Source organism: Mya arenaria, chromosome 3 (assembly GCF_026914265.1).
Source record: "Mya arenaria isolate MELC-2E11 chromosome 3, ASM2691426v1".
Taxonomy (NCBI): Eukaryota; Metazoa; Mollusca; class Bivalvia; order Myida; family Myidae; genus Mya; species Mya arenaria.
Genome location: NC_069124.1, coordinates 85,532,310 through 85,560,231, shown reverse-complemented (window position 1 = coordinate 85,560,231; position 27,922 = coordinate 85,532,310). Strand labels below are relative to the sequence as shown.

At 36.2% G+C, this 27,922-nt stretch overlaps 2 protein-coding genes across 13 annotated transcripts in view; one reads left to right on the top strand and one right to left on the bottom strand.

Annotated features, from left to right (window-relative positions):
* Nucleotides 1-16,432, top strand: LOC128226967 (zinc finger protein 532-like). 2 transcript variants are annotated; one of them, XM_052937098.1, is made up of 4 exons: nucleotides 1-88; nucleotides 5,297-5,427; nucleotides 7,039-7,204; nucleotides 10,981-16,432. In XM_052937098.1, exons 2-4 carry the CDS (start codon nucleotides 5,318-5,320, stop codon nucleotides 16,153-16,155), a joined length of 5,451 nt encoding a protein of 1,816 aa, XP_052793058.1. In that variant the 5' UTR covers nucleotides 1-88; nucleotides 5,297-5,317; the 3' UTR covers nucleotides 16,156-16,432. The 2 variants fall into 2 exon arrangements, with proteins under 2 accessions (XP_052793058.1, XP_052793059.1); XM_052937099.1 differs by lacking the exon at nucleotides 1-88 and adding an exon at nucleotides 3,602-3,703.
* Nucleotides 16,433-20,566: 4,134 nt separating this feature from the next.
* Nucleotides 20,567-27,922, bottom strand: part of LOC128227728 (uncharacterized) — a 33,569-nt gene continuing 26,213 nt past the window's right edge. For 6 of the 11 annotated variants that reach the window (XM_052938516.1, XM_052938521.1, XM_052938518.1 and 3 more), the window contains 5 exons: nucleotides 26,046-26,104; nucleotides 25,732-25,827; nucleotides 24,752-24,871; nucleotides 23,296-24,172; nucleotides 20,567-22,111 (listed from right to left, as the gene is read on the bottom strand). In XM_052938516.1, the coding sequence (XP_052794476.1) occupies nucleotides 21,629-22,111; nucleotides 23,296-24,172; nucleotides 24,752-24,871; nucleotides 25,732-25,827; nucleotides 26,046-26,104 (1,635 nt within the window). In that variant the 3' untranslated portion in view covers nucleotides 20,567-21,628. Of the gene's footprint in view, nucleotides 22,112-22,991; nucleotides 23,044-23,295; nucleotides 24,173-24,751; nucleotides 24,872-25,731; nucleotides 25,828-26,045; nucleotides 26,105-27,922 lie in introns of all 11 variants that reach the window. The other 5 variants (XM_052938520.1, XM_052938523.1, XM_052938522.1 and 2 more) reach the window with 3 other exon arrangements.

The following is a 27,922-nucleotide window of genomic DNA, read 5'->3' as shown; positions in this document are numbered from 1 at the left end:
GAAAAGGCGAGGTCACGCTCATGACAGATAAAGTTATTTTCGATCAACATCCCAGAACACAGAATATGGACGTTTTGACAGCTTTTCGGTAATATATGTCTTTATTTGTATTTAAAATGTTCAAAAACAAAATGTTAAAGTGATCAGCTTCTTGAAAGAAGCTTATTTCTGCAAATATCCGATAATATGAAAGTGCATTCCTTGGATGTGAAGTAATAATGCGTTTTTATACACACATATGCTCAGGTACTTCTGATGGGCATCAAATCCATGAGTCATGACCCCATGCTCTAAGACAGCGAACATCTAGCACGTTACTCAGAAGGCGGTTGCACATCAGTATAAAAGCTAGCGCATTTGCAAAATATAATGTATTCATTTCATGTGCCGCTATGAACAGATCTATATAATGCAATATATTATAGTTGCTTAAGCTCAAACAACATCAGACAATCCCACATTATTAAGTGCTTTGTTTGAGCACGCCATACTTTAGCAACGACCTAGGTCAAAGTTGCAACGACAAAGGTCAAAGTAGGGAGACTGCACTCTGCACCGTTTCATAGAATTCATTGTAAAGTGCTGGATAATGAACCGTTACACAACTCATCCCTCCTTACAGGCTTCTTTTTTTTTTTTTTTTAAATATTTCATTGACTTTCAGAAGCTTAGGTCACTTTACTTGACTTTCAAGGTTCATTTTATTTTAGGGAGTTAAATTTTATATTGGTGGCAAATCGGGATGTAACAATCTCTTAGAAGTCCTACAAATATGCAAATCCACAAACTCTTACTGATGAACAAACATATCATTTTAGCTTGATTTTTAATTCTATAAAAACTCTATATATTTCAAGGAAACTATTATACATGTACGGTCCATTTTCTAGCCCTAAAGCAAAAAATATCTTTGATTGTTGTAAAAGCATGACAGTTACATGCGCTTCTATATACAAAAAGCAACGACCACATTGTTTTCTATCTGTACGAAAGTCATTGCAATCTACATATTATGGTTATTAGGCCCACAGAAAAACAAAAATAACACTTAAAATGTGTATACTCAAGGTGAGGAGCTATTGTGATCACTCTATGTTCTTCATCCGTTGTGAACGTTTTATGTTTCAAATTACTTCTCAGAAACCACTGGGTCAGAAAATCAGAAAACATTCCTGGTGTTGGTCCCTTCAAAAAATGGTTCCAGCTCATTGCACATTAGAGGCCACAGAGCTATAAATAGAAAAAAAAATTATTTTCATGGACCACCCAGTTAGCTCAGTTGGTAGAGCATTGGACTGTTAATCAGACAACCAGGGTTCGATTCCCGGGTGGACCAGGTCACTTCTGTTGTGATTGGTTATGAAATCCTTTCTACGACCATTGGCACTGTACCACTGCCCCTGGCATGTACAGAAGTTGTCAGTTCCTTGCAGAAGTGAAGGCACCTAGTACTGGTTCACCGCCCAGGATAGGTGTGCGGTAGTTGAACTGTCACTCTGGGACCCTTCAATGTGCTAACGCTGGGTCCCGGAATATAAACTACTAACACCACCACTCATGGACCACAATGACCCAGAGCTATGATATTTTGTATATCCAATAAACTTTTGTCTGGTGGTCTAGTTTTTTTCAAATGATGATCTTGGGGTCAAAACTGTTCAGCCCCAGAGGCCACCTGTTTAATATAGAAATTTTGGTAGCAAAAAAATACAAAATGTTTATAGCAAAATTTTCAAATTGTCCAAGAAATTGCATGTAAATTAAAAAACTTGATTTAGGCAGTGGTCGAAATCAACACAAGCCCGCAAGCCTTGCACTGGGAAAATATCTTCCGGGCTTGCTTAAATTCTGAATTTTATATAGCAGGGCTTGTTCAAAAGTTTGATGCCAAGCTATAGTTTATGAATTCGGGCTTGTTCAACCAAAAGTCTAATTTCAATGACTGTTTAGGTGATCCATTTACTCATCCCTCATCACAGCTGTCCTGCTTTAAACTGTTCGATAGTGTTACTAAGTTGTGTCAGACCTTAAAATCCTGTTATCATTTAATGCATTGAGGCAACACATATTATACTATTTTCATGGTTAAGTTCAATGTTAAATGAGATATTAAAGCACTCTAGAGGAAAAGACAGGGGTACCCGGTAGGTTATGCTTCATCTGTTAGATCTGAATTGCTCTGAAAACAAATTCTATGCAATGGTATGATACACAACAGCCATTATGGTACCCTCCATGACTAGAATTATCTCTGATCTTCATCTATAATAAACTGTTAGTGTTAAGACTATGTGGACTCTGAAGGCAGGTCTTAATTTACCTTTGCTGCTCTTTTTTCTGCTCTTTTACTATTGGTTATCTTATTATTTTTTAACGAAAGCGCTTTACATGTGAAAAGCTGGCTGTTGATTTAAGATAAACGGGCAACACATATGTCATGTAAGACAGCAAAAAATATTGAAATTATTTTTCCTTTATATCAATATGTATCGCTTATGTTCCATATATACATCATAATATATATTTTTTTCTTGGCAATATTTAAAGCTGATATTTGGAAATGTTCCCTTGGTCAAAAAGTGTGTTGTCATCTCTAAATACTGTCACGCCAGTATTCGTATTCCCGTTGTAGGGTATGCATCAGCATTCATACAAAATAAATAATAGCGATTCATCATGATTCAATATAAATTGAAAATGATATCAAAGTTTATCCAACAATAAAGTTCTTATTTTACACTTATATATCATATGACCTAAGTACACAAAATGCATTCATGTACATGTAGTTGTTTCAAACTTGTACATCAAAAAAATTAAGTGAAAAGAGCAATTTATAATATTCAATGTTATTGTAAAGACTACTGTACCTCGGAGTTAACAATGGCAAATATATCATTTAAGAAAGTGTAAATGAACATCAACTTCATTCTAGTTTTTCAGTGTGGAACCTTTTTAGAGTCTAAATTATGCTTACATGTACTATGCTGAAAAAATGCTCGTATTACTATTGGAGCTCATTATGCATTTCTTGCATTTATTCAAGGAAATAATTAAGCTCTGTGAAGCTTGATTTCAGTTTTTGGTACAAAAACAACTTTTTGAATGTAGCAGTTTTACAGAAGATGTGATAAAATAAGAAAACAATACAAAAAATGCAAGAAAATGACTTTGTGATTTACAATTGTCAGTTATATGAGTTTTACGATCGTTTACTGTTTTTCTTAACAAGTAAGGAAAAATGTAACCGAAAATCCCACTAACTACAAAAAATGATAATGAAGTTTCAGTTCAACATGATCAATAAATTACACCTCTTATTATCAAAGCTATAAATATACAAATTGGATTTCAACTTAGTGTTAAGAACTAAGCTGGAATGCATTTTATATTGTGAAGGACATAATCAAGGCTTGTAATGTTTAACATGAATAATTTGATGACAATTTAGGCAGCATTTCATAAGACTTGTACTGTACATAGCATATAGACTATTTATTATGCATAGAGCTATAAAGCACATTGGCAAGTGGCCGGGTTATTTATAGAATTTCCCACAATGCCTTGTTAAATTATCAGTGAGCTACACAATGTGTGTACAGGGCTATGTAGTGACTGGTTGTAGAGCATATCAATACTGCATGGTAGTAGACTGGCTTTGGTGGGGAAAAGAGGTTTAACACTTGATGTTATGATTGTTGAAGTATGTTAAGTCTGACTTGTCAATATTTACTATGTGCACGTATTTGTGTTTATTGTTTGCAAATTTACTTTCTATCTCAACTAAATATATAAAACATCACCATGGTTTTGATTTTAAACTATATATAAATGTGATAGTATTTGTATTTTTCTTGAATATGTTTTTGTGTTGTTCAAATGAATATTTTGTACTTAATTTTGCATATATAAGTGATCTGGGCTATTTAAAACAATGCGTGTACATTGTATATTACTGTGCTTAGCATAATCGTGCATGTATAATTTGGATGTTGTAAATATTCATTACCTGAAATACTATATCACTGCAAGTTACTTCGGTATTTTGCAGAATTTGGCTTAAATTTGATGCATATAATTGTACTTCTGACACTTCTGTATTTTAAGCGTTTTAGAATGGTATTTGAAACATACTTTTTTCAGACGATTTTTAATGCCCGTTTTGCTCATGATTTCAAAAAAGTTAAAACGTTATCAAACCTTTCCGAACACTTCCAATATATTCATAACCATAATTGGTATTGTGAAAAGACAATTAATGCATTTTTTTTGCACAAAGATATTTGGTGAAAATATCTTAATCGCCATTAGGGCAGATATAGCCTGATTTAAAAGTTATCTTTGTAGTAGGCTAAAATAAAAACAGCATGTCACTTTTGAATTTCATTAACTTGAATAGCATAATATGGTATAAATGTAATTGTTCACAGTGGCCAGCTAAAAGCTGTTTATGTTTAAGATAGCTACTTGATTCAAGCAGAATAAGTGTGTGGAAAAAGTTTTCAGGCAGTTGCTAAATTAACATCGCATAAGCACATATACATTAAGTGGGTCAGTAAAAAGGTCGACATACAGGAGTTGTTAAATTAACATGACATAGGTAGCATGTGCCATTGGGTTAAAAAGCCTTCTATTAGATGTAATGCACAAAATAGAGGTGCATCTCTTGATTTAGAAGTGCAGGTCTAAGTAGAGTGGTACACCTCCTTCATAAATAGAGGTTAACATTTATATTTTGAGTGTACCTCTATCTTTAGGAGATATAGATATAATATAGATATATCTCTAAATATAGCAGTACACCTGAAAAGACCTGCACCTCTATTTTTGCTCGACTGGCTTTAAACAACTTTTGTCCCAAATGGAACATCATGAATAGGAGCCTTGCTTTGAGCCTTGATTTGCCTGTTCGTCTGTCAAAGGTTGTTTCTCAGATGTGGTCGAAGTTATTCATTTGATTCTATAACCAAGTGCCGTTATTTATTGAGGAAATATAATAAAGCCATACTGACCAAAGAATTTTAGGAGTATTTTAATATTAGCATTTTTTTCTTTCAATGGATTAAAATCAATTGATTGGCTATGATTATTTCTCAAAAATGACATAAAACTAGGAAGTGACCGGTTTATTGCCTCTTCCAAAACGGATATTTAGACTAAATTGAATCTGTACATTGTTTAATAAATGTGAACAAAGTTTTTTTAAAATGCAATTCTTAAATAAACTAAAGGATTTGTATATATATTAAGATTTACCCAAACAAATAATGGACCATTTGATGGGTATGTTTTTCAGGAGAGACTGATAACTTGAGTCATGACAGACACATCAGACATCAGGGCACCTGCCAGCCTCCCTGGGAGTGGTTGTCATGGCAACACCAATTTGGAGAACAGCAGAGTAGCAGACGCTCCTGACCTTGATGGGTAGAATATTTTCTTTTCTTTTTCATCATTAACTGTTTCTGACTTGATTGTAATTGTTTTGTGCCAGATTAGTCTCAGAAATATCTAATGTAAGATAGAAATATATATATCATTCACTGTAATGATCAATTCTACAGTCAATGAAAATATGACATCATTTCAAAATAGGAAATTATACAGGCCAATTTACCAGCTGAGCTGTAAATATAGATGTATATTTTTCACAGAGCACAGGGGTTTCTCTTGATTTTATAACCAATATATATTCTGGGACCATTAACCAATCCCAGATATATTTATAAAGAGAAGGGATACAAGAAATGTTTTGCGATTCTCCGAAAAAATGAAACTGACTTAGACTATGTATAACATAATGTTTTTATTTATCAATTGACTTATGTAAAGAAACTAATGACTTTTAAAATACAAAAGTCAACACAGTATTGAGTAATCCATCAAAATAAATATATTGTTGCATTAGGACACATGTTCGCAAAAATTCAAAACATGAAATTACCTCAGTAAATATCATGGTGCGTGCAATGCTGTACCCAAATAAATATCCGGTTCAGTTAAGAATCATAAGTTTTAACTCTGACCATTTTATACGTTGTTGGCAAATTGGCAAAAAGCACCCATCAAGTTTGTTTTGTTCTTTTTTTGGCCATTTTTATTTCTAAGCACAATGTTTGTATCGAACAATTTCATTGGCTAATGAATGCCTACACATAAATTGGTGACTTTGACAAATTTACAGTGCTATTTAAGAACTTGGTGTAATGTGCACTTGTTTAGAATGCAAGGTGAAAATGGACATGCAAAGTGAATATTTGAATGATTTACATCATGTAATATTTGTCTTTTAGTTAATAGAGGTACTTTAACATATATATATGTATGTTTGCTTTGCGAACATGTGCCAGGATTGAGAAATCAGTCTTCTATCTCTTATCTTTTCAATATATATATATTGGGTTGTAAATAAAGATAAACCCCAGTGGACACGAACGGTCATAAAAAGGCAAGCTTTACTGACATATTTGCTGGACAAGTTGGATAAAATTGTGTTTTACATGATGATGAGTGTCAGATATTTTTATTACATGCTTTTCCAGTAAAAAATAATAAAAACAACCTTCCTGTGTCACCTGCTCTAGTGATGTGCCTAATACCACAAAGCTATGGCATTTTCTACGCTACATGTGTTACAGAAATGTGGTACACGAAATAATTTTAGACCATATATGGATATATCTAATAATTTTAATTCTGTTAAAAGTAGAATGCATATTAAGACAATGTCCAGTAAGAATAACAACAAAAACACTATACTTTTAACGAAACCTGCTTTCTTGACGTCATTTCCTATTCAGTGTATTCCAATAAAATGTATGATTTCATAGAATATTGCCAATTAAGCAATTAGTTTTGCCAATTAATTTGTTTACAAACATACGGAGTTATATATTTTCTGATCAATAGAAATAGAGCAATGCAATATATAGAGCAATATAGCAATATATCACAGAATAATATGTGATGGATGTATTTAACTGGAAACAAGGTATAGCATGTGATAAACAATGGATATACAATGTCATGTTTTTACAGGATAGACTCCGGGTACAGTCGTCAAGAGAGTGACGACTTCTCTGGTATGATTGCGGAGACAGAAGCAGCCATGCGCGAGAAGCTGTCCCAGCTTACCATGCCCGACAGCTCTGCGCTCCTCGATGATGTGTCTAATGGCCGAAACCAGCATTGTGGAGCTGAGCAGGTAAGCTTGGGCTAACTGATTCTATCTTGGGCTTAGGGACAACTAGATACCAGTAAACTAAGTTTGAAGTGCACAAGTGGTATATAGGATATGGTTTGTTGTTTAGTCGGTTGGTTGGATGTTGCAAATAATTTCTTAAGTGAATTACTGCTGAAGTTATAAAATTATTGCTTCAATACTTGGGTCTCATAATCAAGCATAAGTGTGATTGTTTCTGTAAAAGTTATCAGGCCGAGAACATAATTTTTACTACCAGTATTACAGCTATAGTGGAGTTTATGCAGCACACCATTTTAACAGTTTATTGTTTTGATACCTATTAATCATCTATTTTTCTAACTACTAGAGCCTGATAAAAATAAATTTGAGATAGCCAATTGGTCTTAGAGTGCCCTTTATCTTTTACAATTATGGTTTATCTGAAGTTTTTCCTTCTAGGAGGGTTTCATTTTTCATGGAATCTTGATTTCGTAAATATGCCGATTTTTTATTCAGAAAAATAATGAAGATGTACCCTTCACATGCCAATTTATGCCACTTAGGGAAGGGATTATCACTTATCACTGTTTTATTTAAATGCCTTGAGAAATAATCTTTTTAAAACTTTTTTCATTTTTAGCTTGACTATTTGAAGAATAAGGAGAGCTATACTACTCACCCAAGCGTTGGCATCGGCGTCACACCTTGGTTTAGGTTTTGCATGCGTAAGCACCTTCGGTCATTACCTCAGCAAATGCATCATGAATTGCATTGAAACTTTAGATATGTATTTACAACTATCTAACCTACTTAATTAATCAAGTTAGATAACACTCATTTGAATATAATGCAAATATGGGTCTTTATTATTTGACTTAGAAATTCTGGTTAAGGTTTTGCATGTAAGCACACATAGGATAATATCTCAGCAATTACTTGATGCATTGAGACTTTATACAATGGTACTCAACCATCCAACCTACTTAATTAACAAAGTTAGATAACTCTATTTTGCATAACATGCAAATTATGGCCCTTTATTATTTGACTTTAAAATTCTGGTTAAGGTTTTGCATGTAACCACATTTAAGTCAATATCTTGGTTAAAACATCATGTGTTGAATTGAAACTTTAAACAAGTGTCCCCAACTATCCAACTTACTTAATTAATCAAGTCAGATAACTCTATCTTGAATATAATGCAAACTATAGCCCTTTATTATTTGACTTAGATATTCTGGTTAAGGTTTTGCATGTAAGCACTCATAGGTTAATATCTCAGCAACTACTTGATGTATTGCATTGAGACTTTATACAACGCTATTCAACCATCCAACCTACTTAAAAACCAAGTAAGATTACTGTGTTTTGCAAATGATGGCACTTAATTATTGCAATTTTGCCCCTTTATTATACGACATAGCAATTATGATTAAGGTTTTGCATGTAAGCACATGTAAGTCAATAACTCAGCAACTACTTGGTGTATTGCATTGAAACACTTTAAACAATCAAGTATGATAACTCTATCTTGCATATTATACAAATTTTGCCACTTTATTATTTGAATTAGAAAATCTGAATAAGGTTTTGCATTTAATCTTATTTAACAGTGATCCATGCATTTTTCACTTAAACTTTGCAATTCTTATCTTAAAAGCGGCGGAATAGTTGAGCACACTGTCTTTGTGACAGCTCTTGTTGTTTATAACACCAAAAAAGCTATGCTAAAAATGTCAATGACGTAAATTCTATTTCCAGTCAAGGAACAGTGTTTCAACCAATGAAACGGGTGAAAATAGACCAAGCATATAATAAAAACAAATATCAAAGAATATAACATTGAAGTTAGCAAGACTAACTAACAAGAGGTTATTAACTAGTACATCAGTCTGCAAAATAAATCAAGAACCTATAGAAATAATTGGCTGTAGCACAAAACAGGCACCAGTTAAACCTCCATCAAGACTAAATGATTTCCACAGTAAAGAGGAGATTGATAATAATAATAATGGAGAAAACTTCTTCCACATTTTAAGAGATATATTGTAATCAATGTGAAGTACATAAGTACCTGACATGTTTTATATCATAATTATAATTGCCGGATAATAAAAATAATCATTTTAATCCTGTGTGTCGGGAAGTTACTCTTGTGATAGCTCTTGTTTATCTTGAAACTGTTTTTTTTTCTCAGATAATCATTAAAAGGGTTTCAACATTTAAAGTTTTAATGGAATGTATTGGGAAATCATTATTGATCCAGAGACGCTGAGTGAGAGAAAGCAAGACTGCTAGCAACAACTCATCCGGGCAACCATTGATTCAATATTTCCTTCTTTTTAATTTCTGTGTTTTGGGCAGACATATACATAATTTATTACATTTTAATGTCATATTTTGAAGAAATTTGATGAAAAATTGAATGCACACAGTTCCCATACTGATATCTACAAATAGCTTATCTCACTCACCTTTTATCAGGCCATTATTGGCAAGATAAACGTAGGTAGTGTATTTAATGAAAAGCTATTTTTAGAGCAGCCTTAAGTTTACGATTGATAAAGATTTGTAAGCCATAATGCCCAAATCTTGCTTAACATAAAATTTGTACATCTTTTGAAATATTGCTGGTCATTTTGAAAATATATATATGAAATTAATGACAGTTGCGAGTCATAAAATATCAAAGGTTTATAACTATGGGTCTATGTGGACTGCGTAATTGAGGCCAAATTCAGTCTGTATGTGGTGGAAATGTAGGTCAATGTGTATAGCATCACCATGTACAATGGAAGTTTATACACTGCTCTGAAAACAACTCTACTTAGTTGTTAATTATTAGTTCATTTGTAATCTTCATATTTAAAATATTTATAAATACTTGAGTAACCAAAATAAATCATTTAGGAATCTTATCCTTCATATTTTCAGCAGCCTGACCTATAATTGAAAGTAGAAACAAAGTTTTATTAATGTACATCAGCTTTTAAGAATGTCTTAGTGTTGTCTAGGCACTAACAGTTGAGTTTCTGACAAATTATTATGATTACTAACAAAATAGTCAAACACAACTACTGGACTGCTTAAGCAAGCTCAGAAGCCATGATTACAAACAGACTCAGTCCGAATCTTGACACAGACTCAGTCCGAATCTTGACACAGACTCAGTCCGAATCTTGACAAAGACTCAGAAAAGCACCTATACTGTATTAAAAAAAATCATCAAATTCTGTCATCAATACTGATCTAGAAGAAATATACAATGAACTGAAGAAATGCAGTTTTGAAACTTAGGTCTGTACTCAGACTTGAGACTGTTCGTAATCAACAGGCCCCAGAAGACATTTTGCAAGATTTTAGATTGCTAAATATCTGTACTTTCCCATATTGTATTTTTACTGCACCATAATACTGCGCATACAGTACACTGAAACCATCAGCTAATATTCTTTGTATGGCAAATTAAGTTGTTTTTGAACAGCAAATAACTATTTGACAGTCTTAAAATATTGCAGTCTGCCTTAAAAAGTGTTAATATTGAAGGGTTACTTGGTTACACTTTACAGTCTGAGGGAAAACATATATAACAAAACTGCACATGTTGAGGGGATTGATTTCAAGCTTTGAAATGACCCATATTAGTGTTCAGCCAGAACCTCTGTGATAGCTCTAGCTTTTAATACAATAATTTGAAATAAAAATAACCTTCTGTAGAGGAACCCTCTCATTTTTCTAGAGTTTAAATTCAAAATCAGTAGTAAGTGACACAATTAATTATTGACAGTATGTTTCAGGTTTCCTATGAGCCAGGAGACGACCAAATGCTGTTGACCACAGGGCAGCCCGTTTCCAGTATCACAGCTGACAGCTTCAGATCTGACACTTGTGAAGGCGGTGCACTGGCTAGAAGTCAAACACCTAACCCAACGGCAAGTGGCACTGTACAAGTCAGGGATCCAGCTCCTACAGCCTACCAGACAGGACCTGGTATTCCTGCTGATGATAAACCAGCTTGCAATCTTGCATCTTCAGAGAATGTCCCCAGGCCTTCTGTACAGGAGAATAATCCCAGACCTTCAGTACAGGAGAATAATCCCAGGCATTCTGTACAGGAGAATAATCCCAGACCTTCTGTACAGGAGAATAATCCCAGGCATTCTGTAGAGGAGAATGTTCCCAGGCCTTCTGTAGAGGAGGATAATCCCAGGCCTTCTGTACAGGACAGTAATCCCAGGCCTTCTGTAGAGGAGAATGTTCCCAGGCCTTCTGTAGAGAAGAATGTTCCCCGTCCTTCTGTAGAGGCGAATGATCCCCATCCTTCTGTAGAGGAGAATGTTCCCGGTCCTTCTGTAGAGGAGAATGTTCCCAGGCCTTCTGTACAGGAGAATGTTCCCAGGCCTTCTGTAGAGGAGAATGTGCACAGACCTTCTGTAGAGGAGAATGATCCCAGGCCTTCTGTAGAGGAGGCAACCATTGCTGAACAAAGGACTGACAATGTAGTTAGAAGCAGTTCGGTCCTTGAAATTGAGAAGCATTGCACTGAAGCTGTAAATGGAGTAGATGATATGACAAAAGCTGGGAACCAACCAATGTTTGATGATGGAGACCTAGATAGTAGTCCATGTGCTCTGACTATTGATGAAGGCGCTGTAGACATTGATAATGATTCCGATAAGCAGAACATTACAGAGAGTATTCAAGAAAACTCTGTGTGTTCAGAAAGTGACTCCTCTTCTGAAGTTTTACAAGTGAACAGTGGAAGCAAGAATGGCACTGACACTGCAAAGTACAAAGACATAGCATCAGATGTTCAAAATATTCAACATGAGACAGAAATCATGGTTTCCAGTAATAGCGATGCATCATTAGGAGTTGAAAGTGAGCATTCAGGGTTACTTGAACATCCCTTCAATGAAAACATTGAAAAATTAGTAAGTAAGGAAAAGGAATGTGTCATTTCAGAACCAACTATGGATAATGTAAGCTCTACTGATGACTCTAGTGAATGTCTGATGATTACAAATGTTGTGTCGCTGTCAGAGATGGATGTAGATCTACCATGCGATCGGGGATCTGCATCTTCAAATCATGTGGTATCTACACAGGAAAACGAAGTCAGTGACAATCAGGCTGAAGACCATGGTATTCACTCAGCAAAGTCATCGCCAGGACAAGTCTGCTCGGGAGTTACAAGTAACAATTCCTCTAGGAGTCAGACCCCTTCCGACTCCGATAAGAGCAGTGTATCTGGAAGTAATGGTAAAACAGAATCCAGCAATGGCAGAAGAAAGCGGAAGCCACCTCCAAGCAAGGTCAGAAAAGTCACTGATAAATACATTGGGTTTGGAGATGGAGCGGACTTGGACAATCAGATTGAACACCAAGATACAAACAATAAACAGTTCCAGTCCTCTGCAGGCAAGGTTAAGCCAACATCAAAAGCTCACTCAGAAAAGAATACTAATCTGCAAACAAACAGTCTGTCAGAAAACCAATCCACTACTGACAGCAGTAATGCTGGCAACTTGCCAGTGATAACCAATGCTTTTTCCTTGGCCCCAAGTCTTGCCCCCTCTGTCGTCCACCCAGTCTTAGTGAAGAGCGAGCCGCTGGATGAAGGTAGTTATGGGCAGTTCAGGAGCAAACCTGTGCCAGTAATATCAAGGAACCAGGTGCCTGTTTTAGCAAGGAGTGTCCCTGCCCCACAGTACAGACCACCATGGGGCCGAGGCCAGCCATTAAATGTCCACAGTGGAAGAAAGGTGGGATCTGGACCCAGCCGAGCCCCTAAACTGGTACTTTCAAAGGCTAAAGGAAATCCCCAGGTGGTCCAAGCAATGGCAAGGGTGGGGCCAGGCTCTGAAGCACCCCAGTTTCCTGTGCAGGTTATCCAGATGGGCAATGTGAGACACAGTGTTCCTCTACAGCTGATGAGTTCGGCAAACAATGCCATCCCTGTCCAGAGTAGAGCCTCCACAGCAGGACAAGTCATATCGGTCCCAGTCAATAGTGCAATCCCTGTTCAGAGTGGAGCCACAGCAGGACGATTGTTATCCGCCCCAGCCACCAGCACAGCCATTACCATACCTTGGGTCCCTCCAATCAACAAACCGCTGGAGCCTGGCAAGCAAGTGGATGACTGCAGTAGGCTGGAGACTATCAATGTACATTCTGTAGGAGTGACAAAGATAACAGACCTGATAGCCAGGAAGAACCCCATACCTACATACAAAGCCCCTGAGCCTCCAGCAGGCCTGAAAAATGACAAAAGGCAGACTTTTTCATGCTATGAATGCGGTGACATGTTTTACTTTGAGAAGAGCCTTGACATTCACATGGGAAGATGCAGTATGAAATTGAAATATAAATGTGAGAAATGCAACAAAATGATTGATTTCACAAACAAATGTCAGCTTCTGAGTCACTTGAGGTCTCATTTGAATATTGCAAAAACTCAGGCAGTTCCGATTCATATAAAATCCGACTCAATTGAAATTAAAACTTTCTATGATGACATCAAACCCAATGAAAACTTTGAATGGTATAAACTGGATACTGGTTATGTACAGAAGGAAAAGACCTGCCCGGAGTGCCGACAGTTTCTGTACAAGACTGCAGCAGAGATTAAGGCTCACTTCCAGGGGGATGGTGATGCGAGCGGGAAGTACAGCTGCAGCAACTGTGTGGTCATCTGTCACAGCAAGTGTGGCCTCAAAGCACATGAAAGGATCCATAATATCATTGAAATGAAGAATTTATACAAAGACCAAAAATTGGAATTTATTGAGAAGAGTTTATTGACATTTGTTTGTCCAGAATGTGGGTTTATGAAATCTGCAGCAAATGGGACAGCCACCACATTGACAGGCTTGCAAACACTGGAGGCATATTTTGAGCATGTCATGTCCTGCTTGCACTTTGGCATGTTCAGCATGCTGCACTGCTCTAAGTGTAAGGTGTCCCTGTACACAGAATCCAGCGCCATGAAGCACATCTACGCCAACATGGAGCACTACTACAAGTGTGACGAATGTCCCATGGCACTCAAGTCGGTCAAGAATCTCGAAACTCACTTCAAAGACAGACACACTGGCTTTCCTAAAGCAAAGATCATTTACAGATGTCATGTATGCTCCACACTTATTGATGATCACAATTTTCTTATTAAGCATATGAAAGAGCACTACAAAGAGTTGTCTGAATCCAGTAAAGCTTGCTACTGTATAATCTGTGGGAGCATTGTTTCCAAGGACGATGATATGAAAACTCACAGGGAAACACATCTCCGTCTCAGAAACCACCTGTATTGTCGGCTGTGCAGGAAAGCCAGCAATGGTTACGTAGAAATCATTGAACACATGTTTGATGAACATTTGGCTAAAAACAAGTTTTTCTCTGAAAATCAACTGAAGCTATGCAAGGTATGTGGATTGCTGTGCCACTCTGTGCAGAAACTTAACACCCATGTCTGTCTGCAGACTGTGCTTGAAACAAAGGTGACAAAACCATCAACTGTGATTCCAAGACCAATCATGCCTCTCCCTGCTCCTGAAAGAAATGAAACTAACTGTTCTGAACAAGGCAATAAGACCAAATATATGTGTAACCACTGCAAGAAGGAATTCAAGTCATTGCCGCAAAAAGTTCACCATTTGCGTTCCCATTATAGCGAAAAGATTTACATTTGTTATGTTTGTGACAAGTCTTTCTTTTCAGACTCCAAAAAATTAAAAAGTCACCAAATTGCATGTGCAGCTTTGAAGAAATTAAAAGAGGGTAAACCAGATGCCAATGTTGGAAAGCTGACAAATTTTCCCATTGGAGAGGACTATGTGACGGACAACGCTTCTGAGGCAGAGTATGAAGGGGAAGACATGGAGGACTTGGAGGAGGAGATATCACTGAAACCACAGATCTTCCACAGGACAAACATGCCGGAGAGCAAGGTGACGGAGTACCGGTGTGAGGAGTGTCCACTTGTTTTCACCAGGAAGTCAAAGCAGGAGGAACACATGAATGCAGAGCATGGCCTGCACCCATGCCACCTGTGTGGGGTCATGCACAACTCCTCTAAATCTCTTAAGCGTCATCTGATGATGGACCACGAGGGCAAGCGTGTACACTATCCTTGTCTCCTGTGTCGCCAGAAAAAGGTTGACAAGTTCTTCTCAATCAAGTTCATGCTTCTGAAGCACTTAAGGTCTAAACACAAGATGAAGTCGATTGACGAGTCAAAAATTGTTGCCGAACTTCCAGGTTTGCCAGGTGTTCCCTGTGACTCTGTTGATATGGAGACAAGCTCTTACACCTCTCCTGAGGGTACACCAGAGCCTCCCATTAAGAAACTGCGAGTTGAAGGAGAAGACGTGTTCAAATGTGCTAAATGCCTGTTTACAGCTGAAAAGAAGTCTACATTCAAGGATCACATAGCTGAACATCGGACTCCAAACACCTTCCAGTGCTATGAGTGTGGACTCTGTTTCTCAGTGTTACCATCACTTAGGAAACATTTGTTCATGGTTCACAAGGTGAAAGACTTTGAAAAATACTTGACAGAAAACAAGATTGAAGACCCTGCTGAAAATGTGGACAGTGATGATGACATTGAGAGGGAACCAGTTTTAGTAGATCCGGAGCCTGAATCTGAGTCAGAGGAAGAGAGTGCTAACCCTCTCGAGTGTAAGGTGTGCTACCGCGAATTTGAAACTGAGAGACAGCTGCATGGTCACATGAGGGTTCATGGCATGGCATTCATTAAGAAGTCCCGACGGCGGGGTCAGACCTCCCCCCAGAAAGTGGAAAGTGAGGAAATGAAGGCAAACAGTGAGGGCAGGAAGTGTGATGTGATGCAGGTGGCCCGGACCGAGGGGCTTGTGATGAAAATAAAGAAGGCTCCATCAGAGCAGAGGGCTGTTGACGAAGAAAGTGAACCAAAGAAGCGAAAAGTATCAGAGAATGGGGAAAATTAGGGGAACTGTCACAGTGCACATTTCGTTCATACAGAATTCTATATTGTATTGGCATAACTTTTTTTTAACCCAGCACTGCAATCATGTCTGCATACTAAGGATAGACGTTTCAAGATGATTTTAATGAAGTGTTTATTTTTGTTTTGATTTCAATATTCTTATCTATTTGAACGAGTTTTAATATGTTTATGAAGAAAATTGTGCTAAAATGTAATTCATAATGCATTTTTCTGTATAAATTGTAGATACAGTTTTTATAAATTCATTGTTGTAATTACATTTTTCTTATCTTTACTTCCTTAATTTGAGGCATTGAACACAGAACCATTGGTAATCTAGCCTGTTACACATCTTTTATACCTGTCTGTTAAAACAACAGAAATAATCATGTTCTGTTCATAGCTTGTTATGAATGCTTTTCTTGTTAATTTTTATGGCATATAAGTCAAGTCTTGGCAGTCATTTTTACCCACTCTGTTTCCCTGAACTTTTAATATTCAACACTCTGAGTCTATTTAACATAGGTCACAACTGAATGAAAACTATATTTGTCATGAATAATGTAGTTTTTATGCTCCAAATATCTCAAATTTTAAAAACAACTGAAGTGTATTGAAATGTTTGATACTAGTCTTCCAAAGTTCAGCTTAGATGCCAAGATGTCTACAGTCAAGAATGAATACTAGTATTATATGAGGGTCGTTCTAGAAGTAATTCTACTATACAGAACAAATGTTGAAAATGTTTTACCCATTAAGTTTAAGGCCATCTACCGGTAGGCATCTACATTAATGGTGAAAATCAGTGGATTTTATCAAACACAACTTAAAGATTTTACTTATCCCCAACAACATATGTTTGTACTTGACTTCTCAACGTGTACATATTCAGTGTGTGTATACAGTACCATGTGATAAATTACGTCATATATGCTACGTCAGAAGGCAACATTTTGCTTAAAATGAAGACTTAAATCAAAGACAACTCTTATTTTACTACACCATTTTAAATGAAACAAAGGGCAGTCTATGCCACTTTAAGAGCCACACCTTCGTTTTATTACCAGAGTTTGATAAGGTGATTACAAACACTTTGACAAACATGTTTCCAAATTTATGTTTTGACAGCTACGTCAGACGGCCGTATTGTGAAAAAGTTGGTCGAAGTGTCTTAAGAAACTACACTCTCAATCAAACTCTGGTAAAAGACTGAAGGCGGGGCTCTGTATGCGACATAGTCTGCGCTATGTAAAATGGTGAAAAAATAGGAAAGTTGTCTAAGGCACTAAAATATGTGACATCAGTTTCATGTCTTTACATCGTCTGAAAAATCAATTCTTTATCTTGAGCAACAAAACATCTGTGAAGTCTTGATTATGTCAACTGGCGAAAAAACAGATTACACAGCATTGTCATGTTTTGCTAACATGTAAAAAATGGGTACCAATTTTCAACATCAGTTCTTTTTATGTTAATTTACTAAAACTTCCAGGACAACCCTCATATTTGAGCCATACTTGGTTGAGATCATCTATGCAAACAATCTATGACATATATAAGATGATTTTCCATCTATACCATAACTCCTATGCCACTAATTTTTTTCGCTCAACTCATTGAAGCATAATAAGGGCTATTCTCACCCCCACCCCCCCTTGCGTCAATGTCAAGGTCATATCTCGGTATCCACTTGTGTTTGTTGTATTAGATTGATAATTTATACAAGGTTTCCATGTTGATACACCTACTCACTCAAATAATTAAGTAAGACACCGGTCTTGTTTGAATATAATGCAAATTATAACCTTTGTTTTTCTCTTCAGGCAGGCGGGCGTTAAAGATTGGTTTCCACCCTTAAAATAACTTTAGTAAGGATTGATGGATAATGATTACGGTAAACTTGGTTAGTAGGTAGCTTATGTATAGAGCTAACTTGGAATTGCCAATGAGGGAGGGGGTCAAGGTTATTGGTACTAAAAATAGTCGAATGGTTTCTGCCCAATTACTTCAGTTAAGATTGATTTAGTGATGAAAGTTGGTGTACAGGTGGCTCATGTAAAGAGCTAGCTTGTTATTGCTTTTTGATGAGGTTTGGGTCAAGGTCAATGATACTGAAAATAGGAAAATGGTTTCTGCCCAATAACCAGTTAGGATTGATTGTGATGAAACTTGGTGTGTAGGTAGCTTATGTAAAGAGCTAGCTTCTGATTGCTTTTAGAGGGTTGGGTTTATGGTCACTGTAAGAATAAATAGAAAAAATGTTTCTACTTATTTGTTAGGATGGATGGATAGTGATGAAAGTTGACTCAAGTTGAGTATTCTAGCAAAATGGATAAAATACTCATGAGGGCATGCAGCAGTAAGTGTTTTAACAGATAAAAACCTTCTTTGTACACTTTTGATGAAAAATGTTGAAAAAGTCAACAGTTGGTTATTTAGATGCCTCATAGGCTTACAAGGGCCGACAGAAACCTTTAAAAAGGGGGTTGGTTGACTACTCCTTGCGAAAAAATTGGTTCCAGAGAACGATGAATGATGAATAGAAGCTGTGTAAGAAGGCTGATTTCCTGTCTGGCTGGTCTAAGTCGGGAGATGGTCTGATGTCGACATGGTCATTTATGATCTTGTAAAGCATGGTCATCGGGGCAGTGTTTCGGCAGCACTGGAAGGTTCCCCACTCTAGCTCTGTCAACATGTAACTGACGCTACTGGTCCAAATATAATCATGCTTTGTAGTTTGTTGGTTGCAAGTACCATCAAGTCCCTATCTCGCCAACAACTCGATGCATTGGATAGAAAGGTAAAAAAAGAGCATCACATGCAGTCAACAGACTGTAAAATAAGCAAGTTGTGCAGCTCTAGGATTTATTTATGCAAATTCTGCCTATAAATATTGTGGTCAAAGTTTTGGTGCAAGTGCCATTCAGACCTTATCTCAACAAACACTCAATATGTTTAATTCAAACTTTACAAAAACAATGCTTTACAGTCAAAAGGCTTATATAATTAACAAAGTTATGTATCTTGCAGGATTTTATGCAAATCATGGCCCTTGTTCAAATTAAAGAAAATCCTTTGAACAACATTTCCTCTGGAGTGATGGAACTTTCCGGACATTGACTTAGTATTTCAAGCTTTTTCTAGTAGCTGGAAAATGCGGACAGTTAGTCAAATTTTAGAAAAGAACTTGTTCGAAATGTAGCAATAAGGACATACTATGGGCAAAGGTCAAGGTAGCATTAAAATTCGAAGTCATTATATAACTGACTTCCTTTAATAAATGTTCAATGGTAATTGATGTATGAAAACCCAAGATTAGTACTTGGCAGCCATCCCGCTTAATCTACACCATTGAGCATTTACAACTCTGACAAATCTGCAATTCCTTCATTAAAAAAGTACTAGTTAAGTGTGCCTTTCAACACTTGACAGATGTTAATTTAAGCACAGAGCAACGTGGATGTCATCTGTGGTTTCTAGTCTATGGTGACCTAATTTCTGGCAGATCTGATGAAATATTTAATATGCCATGGTAATTGCAGCATCTTCAAGCATTTATGACGCAGATATTTAGTATCTTTCAAATATTCACAATTTCGAAATAACCAAATAAAAGGATACCAGAGTGTGATTTCACTGCAAGATTTGGTGGTCAGGCAATATAAAGTCATCTTCTTGTTAACATTGGCGATTCAGTGATAAACAAGGATTAGTTTTGTGCTTAAGCTTTGATATGTTTGGTATATTAAACTGTATCCGTGAACACAAATGTATTTTCAGCAACGTTAAATCGAAATTAGTATGAAGACTTGTGAAAAACAATGGAAAAAAATTACTTTTGCTGTGCAGCTGTACCTCCGATTTCGTTGGGCTGAGTGCCATTTTTACAACTAGATTTTGTTTCCTCTCCATAACTTTACCAATTCAAGGAAATTTAAAATAAATTGATAAACACATCAAGCCAACATGCAGAATATATGATCAAGCCATGTGCATGTACCTTCAAAGGTCAAATAGTTATTTTACAACTTCTAAACTGATTAAAGGGTTTTAAAATAATCACTACATCAAGATAATAATTGTTTCATCAATGTCAAGGTCATGTTTTGGGGGTCAAAAGTGAAATCAGCTCCAAGTGAACTCGGTAACACCTTATCTGACTGAGATTTAAAATAACTGCACAAGTCCATTCATTCATCCATAATATTCCAAAATGGGAGGTATATGTTCTAGTCATGTACCTTTCAAATATCTACCAATTCTTGAAGAGCCGTGAGAGGCCAACATTTCTACAGGTAATCTGCATCAATTTTACAAAACTGGCTGAAGAACAGAAAATTTTTATACATGCTGAGAGGTGACTTTAGTATGGTAGTAAAATAAAAGTGTTGGAAGTCATAGCATATGAATAAGCCATTTTTCACATTTATTACAAATGTTTGAATGTAAAAGTACAAAATATTAATAAATACTGACTGGACGTCTATTAATTACAAGTGTAAGTTACAAATATACAAATATTAAAAAAGACAGACTGATATAAGTGTGATTGACTTAATATTGCAACATATTTGAAATAAAACCACTTAGACATACACTACCAACTAATGTACGATTTTACAAGCTGACCAGTTCTTCATATGTATGCAGTCAAATCACAGTTACATGTTTATCAAAGTAGAAAATTGAAGTAGCTAATCTTCATGCACTCCAACCAAGCAAAATGTCAGACAATTGATTGGCTTAAAAAAGGTCATGCTTATGTAAAGTACATCATACTATGCAGATCTTGTTTTAATTCATTCAAAAGTAGTCAGAAATATGATTTTTCTAAGGAAAAATGGTATTCTTCCAACAATTATCGAATGACATGGAACAACATTAGGGTGCAAAGTGGGTGGGGAAAGCCAAAAATTAAAAAGATGAAATGATAGTTTTTAGGAAGTATGTTTTCAGAGTAAAACAAACATCCTTTGCAACATGTTTTGGTTAAGGAGTTGAGTAAATTTTACGAGATTTTGGTGCAAAAAGCATTTGCTTTTTTTCTCGAAAGTCTGTCGGCAATATAAATATGTTGTGTTTATATGTAGCATTGATGATATCATTTTCAAATAAGAAAGTTATTCAATAAAATAATGAATTAAATTCTCTCACTCAGTTTACAAAAAAATGCAAATATCTGTCTTAAAATAGAACCAATCAACACAAAAACCACAATTCATTGTTAACATAATCACATATTTATTTTGAAGAAAGACTTTAAAAAAAAGGATGTTTTGTTTTGAGCCCAACTCTCATTTTAATAAATCTTCTGTAGAAAAATTAACTGTTCACCTACACATATTGCAAAGGAAGTATGTATTATGTTTGCTATATATTAAACCTTAAAAATAAAAAATAAAGATTTGAAACTGCCTGTTTGGGTCCTTCAAAAAAGACAAAAAATGAGCTGCTATAATAATCACAGACAGCAATCACAACTCGGTCCACCTCTCTGACTGGCCAAAGGCCGGAGTTCTTGCTCGAATGCAGTCAGCCCCACCCATGTTGTTCTTCTGTGACAGCACGTTATTGTTACCTATGTTGGGGTCCAGCTTCGCCCCTAGTGGAGTTTGCTTTTGAGGAGAGCTTCTAGCCGAGCCAGTGACGCTCATACTGTTCAGGGAACTGATAGCACTGTCAGGAGATTTAACCTTCATGGGTGACCTCTGCTGAGGCATGTGACCCTGTGTGTTAGTCTGATTGACTGATACAGTCCGCCTGTTTTGCATTGATGGTGACGACACACCACTGCCGGGGTTGTTCCTGCTTTTGACAGGGGAGTTTATGTGACTTTTAGAATGGATCTGACTGGCTAGAGGTCTGGTGCCCTGCAGTGAATGGGGGTTCCCAGTTTTCACAGGGGACGACGAAGGAGATTGTGAATATGGAGACACACTTCCTGATGGTTTTAGTGGCTGTAAAAAAAAGCAGAAACTTGCTTCAGCTTAAAATACAAATCTATATATTTTAAAGAATATTATCAGAAAAGTTTGGACATCCTAATTACTTGAAAGTTTATTTAAATGTACCTTTTACATTTATTCATAATTAACAAATGTGATTTTTTATAAAGTTATCTTGTTAATTCAAGAAACAATGGTTAAAACAATTTAATGTAGCACAGTTAGGTCATATAAGACTGCTAATTTGCAGATGTTCACTAAATCTAAGCTAAAAGTGATCATGAACACAATCTAAATTCAAGAAAACAGTTCCATGTGATAGTATTCAAAATAATAGCAAAGGAAAGAGGACTACAGCAATATTTTAAATATTTACTTATTATATTTTACCTTCACCCCAAAGGAAATTGATAAATGAGACATGAAACAAAATGTATGTGTTTCAATATTAATAAATTTCGATAAATGGTCAAAAATGTAGCTTATGCTGAAAACATTTCAGTCTTGCAATATTCTGATCTGGCTGGTTATTCTGAACTGGCTCGTTGTTCTGATTTGACTCATTATTCCTATCTGGCTCGGTATGTTGAAATAATATTCATGAATATAAAAAGTAAATAGAAAAGATTTACAGTGATGTTGAGACAGATATGATTGGATGGGTTTACAGTGTGATATATAGGATCGCACAATGACCACAACACTGCAAACAGTCAATACACACACAGAGTCTTTCCAGGGTTTCAAAGAGTTGGCATTTTTTTATTTCATGATTAAGTTTAATTTACTTTTTGGTCACATATCATATACAAGGTCATAATAATTCAAGGTCATTCAAAACCCAGGATAGACATTTGTTACAGAGAAACAGTTGGGTCACATGAAGTCAAACCTGTTTATATCAATATTGGATTCGGTCCATAATCATTATTGAACCTCCGTGCCTAAAACATGCAGCACTAGCAATAAGCTTTATGGAAGCAAAACTTGAGAAAAGAAATAAAGCTTAATTTGCATACATTTTAAGCTTAGTGATGCAACATACTAAAACTGTTTGCTAAACCAAGTACCGTATTTAAAATATTTCCGTTAAACTTCTTTACCCTGATGAAAACAATGTAGCAATACTAATATTATATATTTTTACAGTATTATGGCATTTAATCAACACAGAGCCAAGCTTTCGAGAGGTATACCTGTTGTCCGTGGTGTACTGTTTTCTGATTGGCTGGCTCCTGTGGGACTCCACCGTTGACTCCACCATTGCCAACATACTGCCAGCTAGGCTGAAGGCCAAGCCGGTTGTCTGCTGTTGGGCCATACTGGGAACCATGCCCTGTTGCAGGGCTATAGACCCTGCCAGCTGATGTCTGGGGGCGCCCATCCTGTCTCGAGGGGCTGGTGCCATTGGGCAGGAAGTCATTGTATTGATTGGTCTTTGGCCGGAAGTCAGCATCCTGAGCAGGGTAAGATTGGTGTGTGTTGGCTTGGAGAGTATTTTGTTGAGCAAAGTTACTTCTTTGGTTAGAACCACCTTGGTGTGAATCATTTTGAGAGAAAAATGTTCTATTTGAATCCATCTCTAAACCTGACTGGTTATTTGAATGGTGATAATGTGACTGGTTTATATATCCATTTTGTTGCTGACCTCGTGGTTGAATGGCAGCTTCTTGTGGGGACTGAACCAAGTTCATTCTGTTCTGGTTAAACCCAGAATACTGTGCCTGAGATCTGGAGTTAACTGGGTAGCCACTTGCATTACTACTATTATAGTTCACAGCTTGGCTTGAAGTTTGACCATTTACCAAAGGCCTATCCGCTGAACCTGCATGCATATTATAAGGGTGCTGTGGATTGGCTGTTACAGCCACACCTCTGTTGTAAGGAGAGCTTTGATTTGCGGGTTGTTCAGACTGATTGTTTGATCTTCTGCCTGCCCCAGGACTGCTGTAGAGTCTTGCTATGGCATCCTGGGTACCAAACATGCGGCCAATGGGCCCCCGCACCTGGCTCTGAGGGAGGTAGCCGGGCCCACCACTGCTCTGGGAGCTGTTAAGGCCAGAGTCATGGTTTCTGAAATATACGTCATACATGATATAGGCAAACAATTAATGAAATGTTGATGAATGACAATAAGTTCTTAAAAACAATCCATGACTATCAAAATAACATGCAAACTAAACTACTTGAATAATGCATGCAATTCTACTTCTGAAAACTAATTAAATCTGTGACTGGTGGCTTACATGGGAATATCACAATGACTATTGGTATTTTTTTAGATTTATACAATCATGAAAATTATACTGCTGACATACTGATGTTATTAATGAAGACTGAGAATATTAATAAATGGATGATGATGAAGACAACGTTGATGATGATAATGAAGACAATGATGAAACTGATGGTGGTGGTGGTGGTGGTGACGACAACGATGACGATGATGATGATGATGATGATAATGATTATGATGATAGTCATTAATACAGATGATGACAATGGTGATGATATGATGGTGGTGTTTGTGGTGAAGATTGATAATAATTGATGATCATGATGTTAACAAATGGAAAGCAACAATAAAGGTATTAGGGATTATATTGATGGGAGTGGAGACAATGCTGATGATGACAAAACCAGATGCTATACCTGTCATCATCATCACCCTCAAGGTCATGACCTACTTCCTCATGACCTAAGACAGAATTCTTTTGACCTTGAGAGTAGTCTCCTTGACATGTGCTGTGCTTGTTTTCTGTGCTCTGAGTGCTGTGAGAAAGGTCAAATAAAAACATGTTCAAAAAGAAAATTAAAATCTCAGATACTTTCCTACTTTTCAGCTACAATTACAGGAAATAAAAAAATCGAGTATAGATCTAATAAATTATTCAAATGTCAATGTATATTTGAAACTGAAATCTAATTGTTAATGTTTTTGAAATAAGCCATTCTACCTCTAGCAGATACCTTCATGTACAGTATATATATATTTAAATGACATAATAGATAAAATGATTTACAGCGGGTGTGGAAGGAAGCTAAATATGTGTGTCTCTATTGAAATACTGATATAATTACATGCATCTCTTATCATATTCATGCATAATAATATTTCAATCATTATAAATATTTAATAACTCAACTTTCTTACAGTTAATAAATGTTTCGCTGCAAACTCTTACAATAAAGTTTAGGATTTACATATTTGAATACTTTTATAGAGCACTTACATATATTATAGATACAGGAGTAAGTAAAACAGATACACACACTTATCAATGATCTCATGCTTTTCAGAAAATCATTAATTCATTCCCCACTCAAGTACAAACCATAATTTCAACATGTAGTAATTGTAAGATGAATACAGTTAGGATTAAGAACTTTTACCATTCAAAACACACTCACCATCATTATCATTCACCATTAGCCATGCATATTACACTCATAAATGATTAAAATCTCCAGTTGCCAAGGAACATATACATATATACTGAATTGCTTAGCAACAAATATACATTTACTTTTGCACATGTGGAAACAAGATGACTTTTGCATCAATTTTATTTCAACAAAATTCCTTGTTGCTAAGCAAGCGTGTCAGAATGGGTGTCACCATGGCAACATACCTGGAGAAGGTGAGGGCAGAGAGGGCGTGGTCACGGACGTTCACCGCCCACTCCACACTGTTCACCCTCACAAACAGACTTCTACATCGCCTAACTCTAACAGTGTCACAGGAAATCACCAATCATTGTACATCATCACAAGCAAAGAGTCCACTAATGCTAACTTTTTTATCCAACTAATTCAATTAAACTTAGGCATAAACAGAAACATGGTAGCTGTTAAGATTTATAAAATAAGGATTGCAAAGTGTGTTTCAAGAACAAAATTATAAAAAGATGTATAAAATATAGGGAGAGATTTTTACCCCACCTACCTGTTTGTTTGGCTGTGGTCAGTAGCTGTAGACCCTCGGCCATCTGTATTGTCAATGGGCTGAAAGGTGACAATTGGGAGTCAATATACAAAGCTTATATAGAAATACATGTATATGTTAATGATATATAATCTGGTACCAATTTCACAAAAATACTATCTCAACTCATTTTTTCATAGATTATGTTTAAAAACAAGTTTGTCAATATTGTCAGGGTCATCCAAGCACAGCATTGATATTTGTTTTCAAAAATGTACACATGGTTTCATTGATGTAGTTTAACAAATAGAAAGTAGACCAATAGGGGTGGAGCCAGCTTTGACCTCCTAGCTTGAACAAACCTGGTGGAGAGCCATCATATGATGCTACATAAAAAGCATCTGGGCCAGCTTGAGAAGAGATTTTCAAAGATTTTCTTATATGAGTCTAGATCTCAAATATTTTTAATGTAGATTGGATAGTAATGCGTAATTCTTAATCAAAGCAAGAGAACTTTAAACTTGTTTAAAAATACAGCAAATACTTCTGATTGCCATTGAAGGAGACACCCCTGCTCAACCCTCCCCTTCCGACACAGCTCCATATGATATTTCTGGTGGAAACCCTGCCTAGACTATAAGTATCTATCATGTGTTTCCGGTATGGATAGAAAATTCTGACCCGAGGGCACGCCTGAAAGCCGGTAACGAGGTTTTCCGAGTTACTGGCCACGCAGCTTGCCAGAGGGTGGGATTTTTCGATCCGGACCAGAAATACATGAATGATATTTATTCTTGCATATCTAAAATTATCAATTCGTGGCAAATTGACTTAGAAAACACTCTTATGTACATTTCATCAAAAAGTGTGTGTGACATTGTTTACTGATGTCATAAAGGGCAGTAATTTTAAATCACTATTGACGTCTTTAAACGAGTTTTAACGATTATTTATTTTCAATTTTAATTAAATGACTTGCATATTTATATATTTGATTGCGCTTTATTGAAATGGCATAATATACTTTTCATAAACCATACAATCTCATCTGACATGGGGGGTATAAGATGGGGTTTTCCAGCACTGGTCACATTACTGGAAACACACGTCCAGTATGCAAGAAATATAGTGACGAGTAACCCACCCCTGGCGGCCATATTTTTTAAATAATCAACATGGGGTAAAGGCATTTGATACGGGCTCACCTAAAAAACATTTTGGTGAAATTATTCTAAAATCAGGCCAGCGAATTCTGAGGGGGGAGAATTTCCATATATAGACAAAGTGTAAAGAAGCCTTGCCGCCTGGCAGCCTTGTGTTTTACGATGAATTTGGGGTTATGGAATTTGATACAGGCTCACTAAAGGAACATTTCTGTGATATTATTTGGATATTGGGCCAGCAATTTCTGAGAAGAAGATTTTCAAAGTTTTTCCTTTCGGCTGCCATGGCAACCAGAGTTCTACATGGAACCACTTTTATTGAAGGAATCTTTAAGTGAAGTCTGGTTAAGGTTGTCTCAGTGGTTTAGTGGGTGAAGTTGTTTGACGGAAAATCTTGATGACGGACAGACGACGTACGACGAGGGACAAACAATCATATATCACAATAGATAAAACTGAGCACTTCTTGCTCGGGTGAGTTAAAACAACAGAATGTGCATTTAAAAAGAGTATAACATATATGACTTTTGTGATATAAGATCCAAATATCTATAAAATCCCCATTGTACCAAGTCAATTATTTTTATGATGAAATACTTAATGAAAATTGTCCACATAATTTATGATTTACTTGTATTAAGTTTGTTAAAACTACAATGCTAGAGTTGAAACATGGCAGTCTTATAAAGCTCTGTGGAAAATTTCAATTAAAACAATATGATATGCAACAAAACT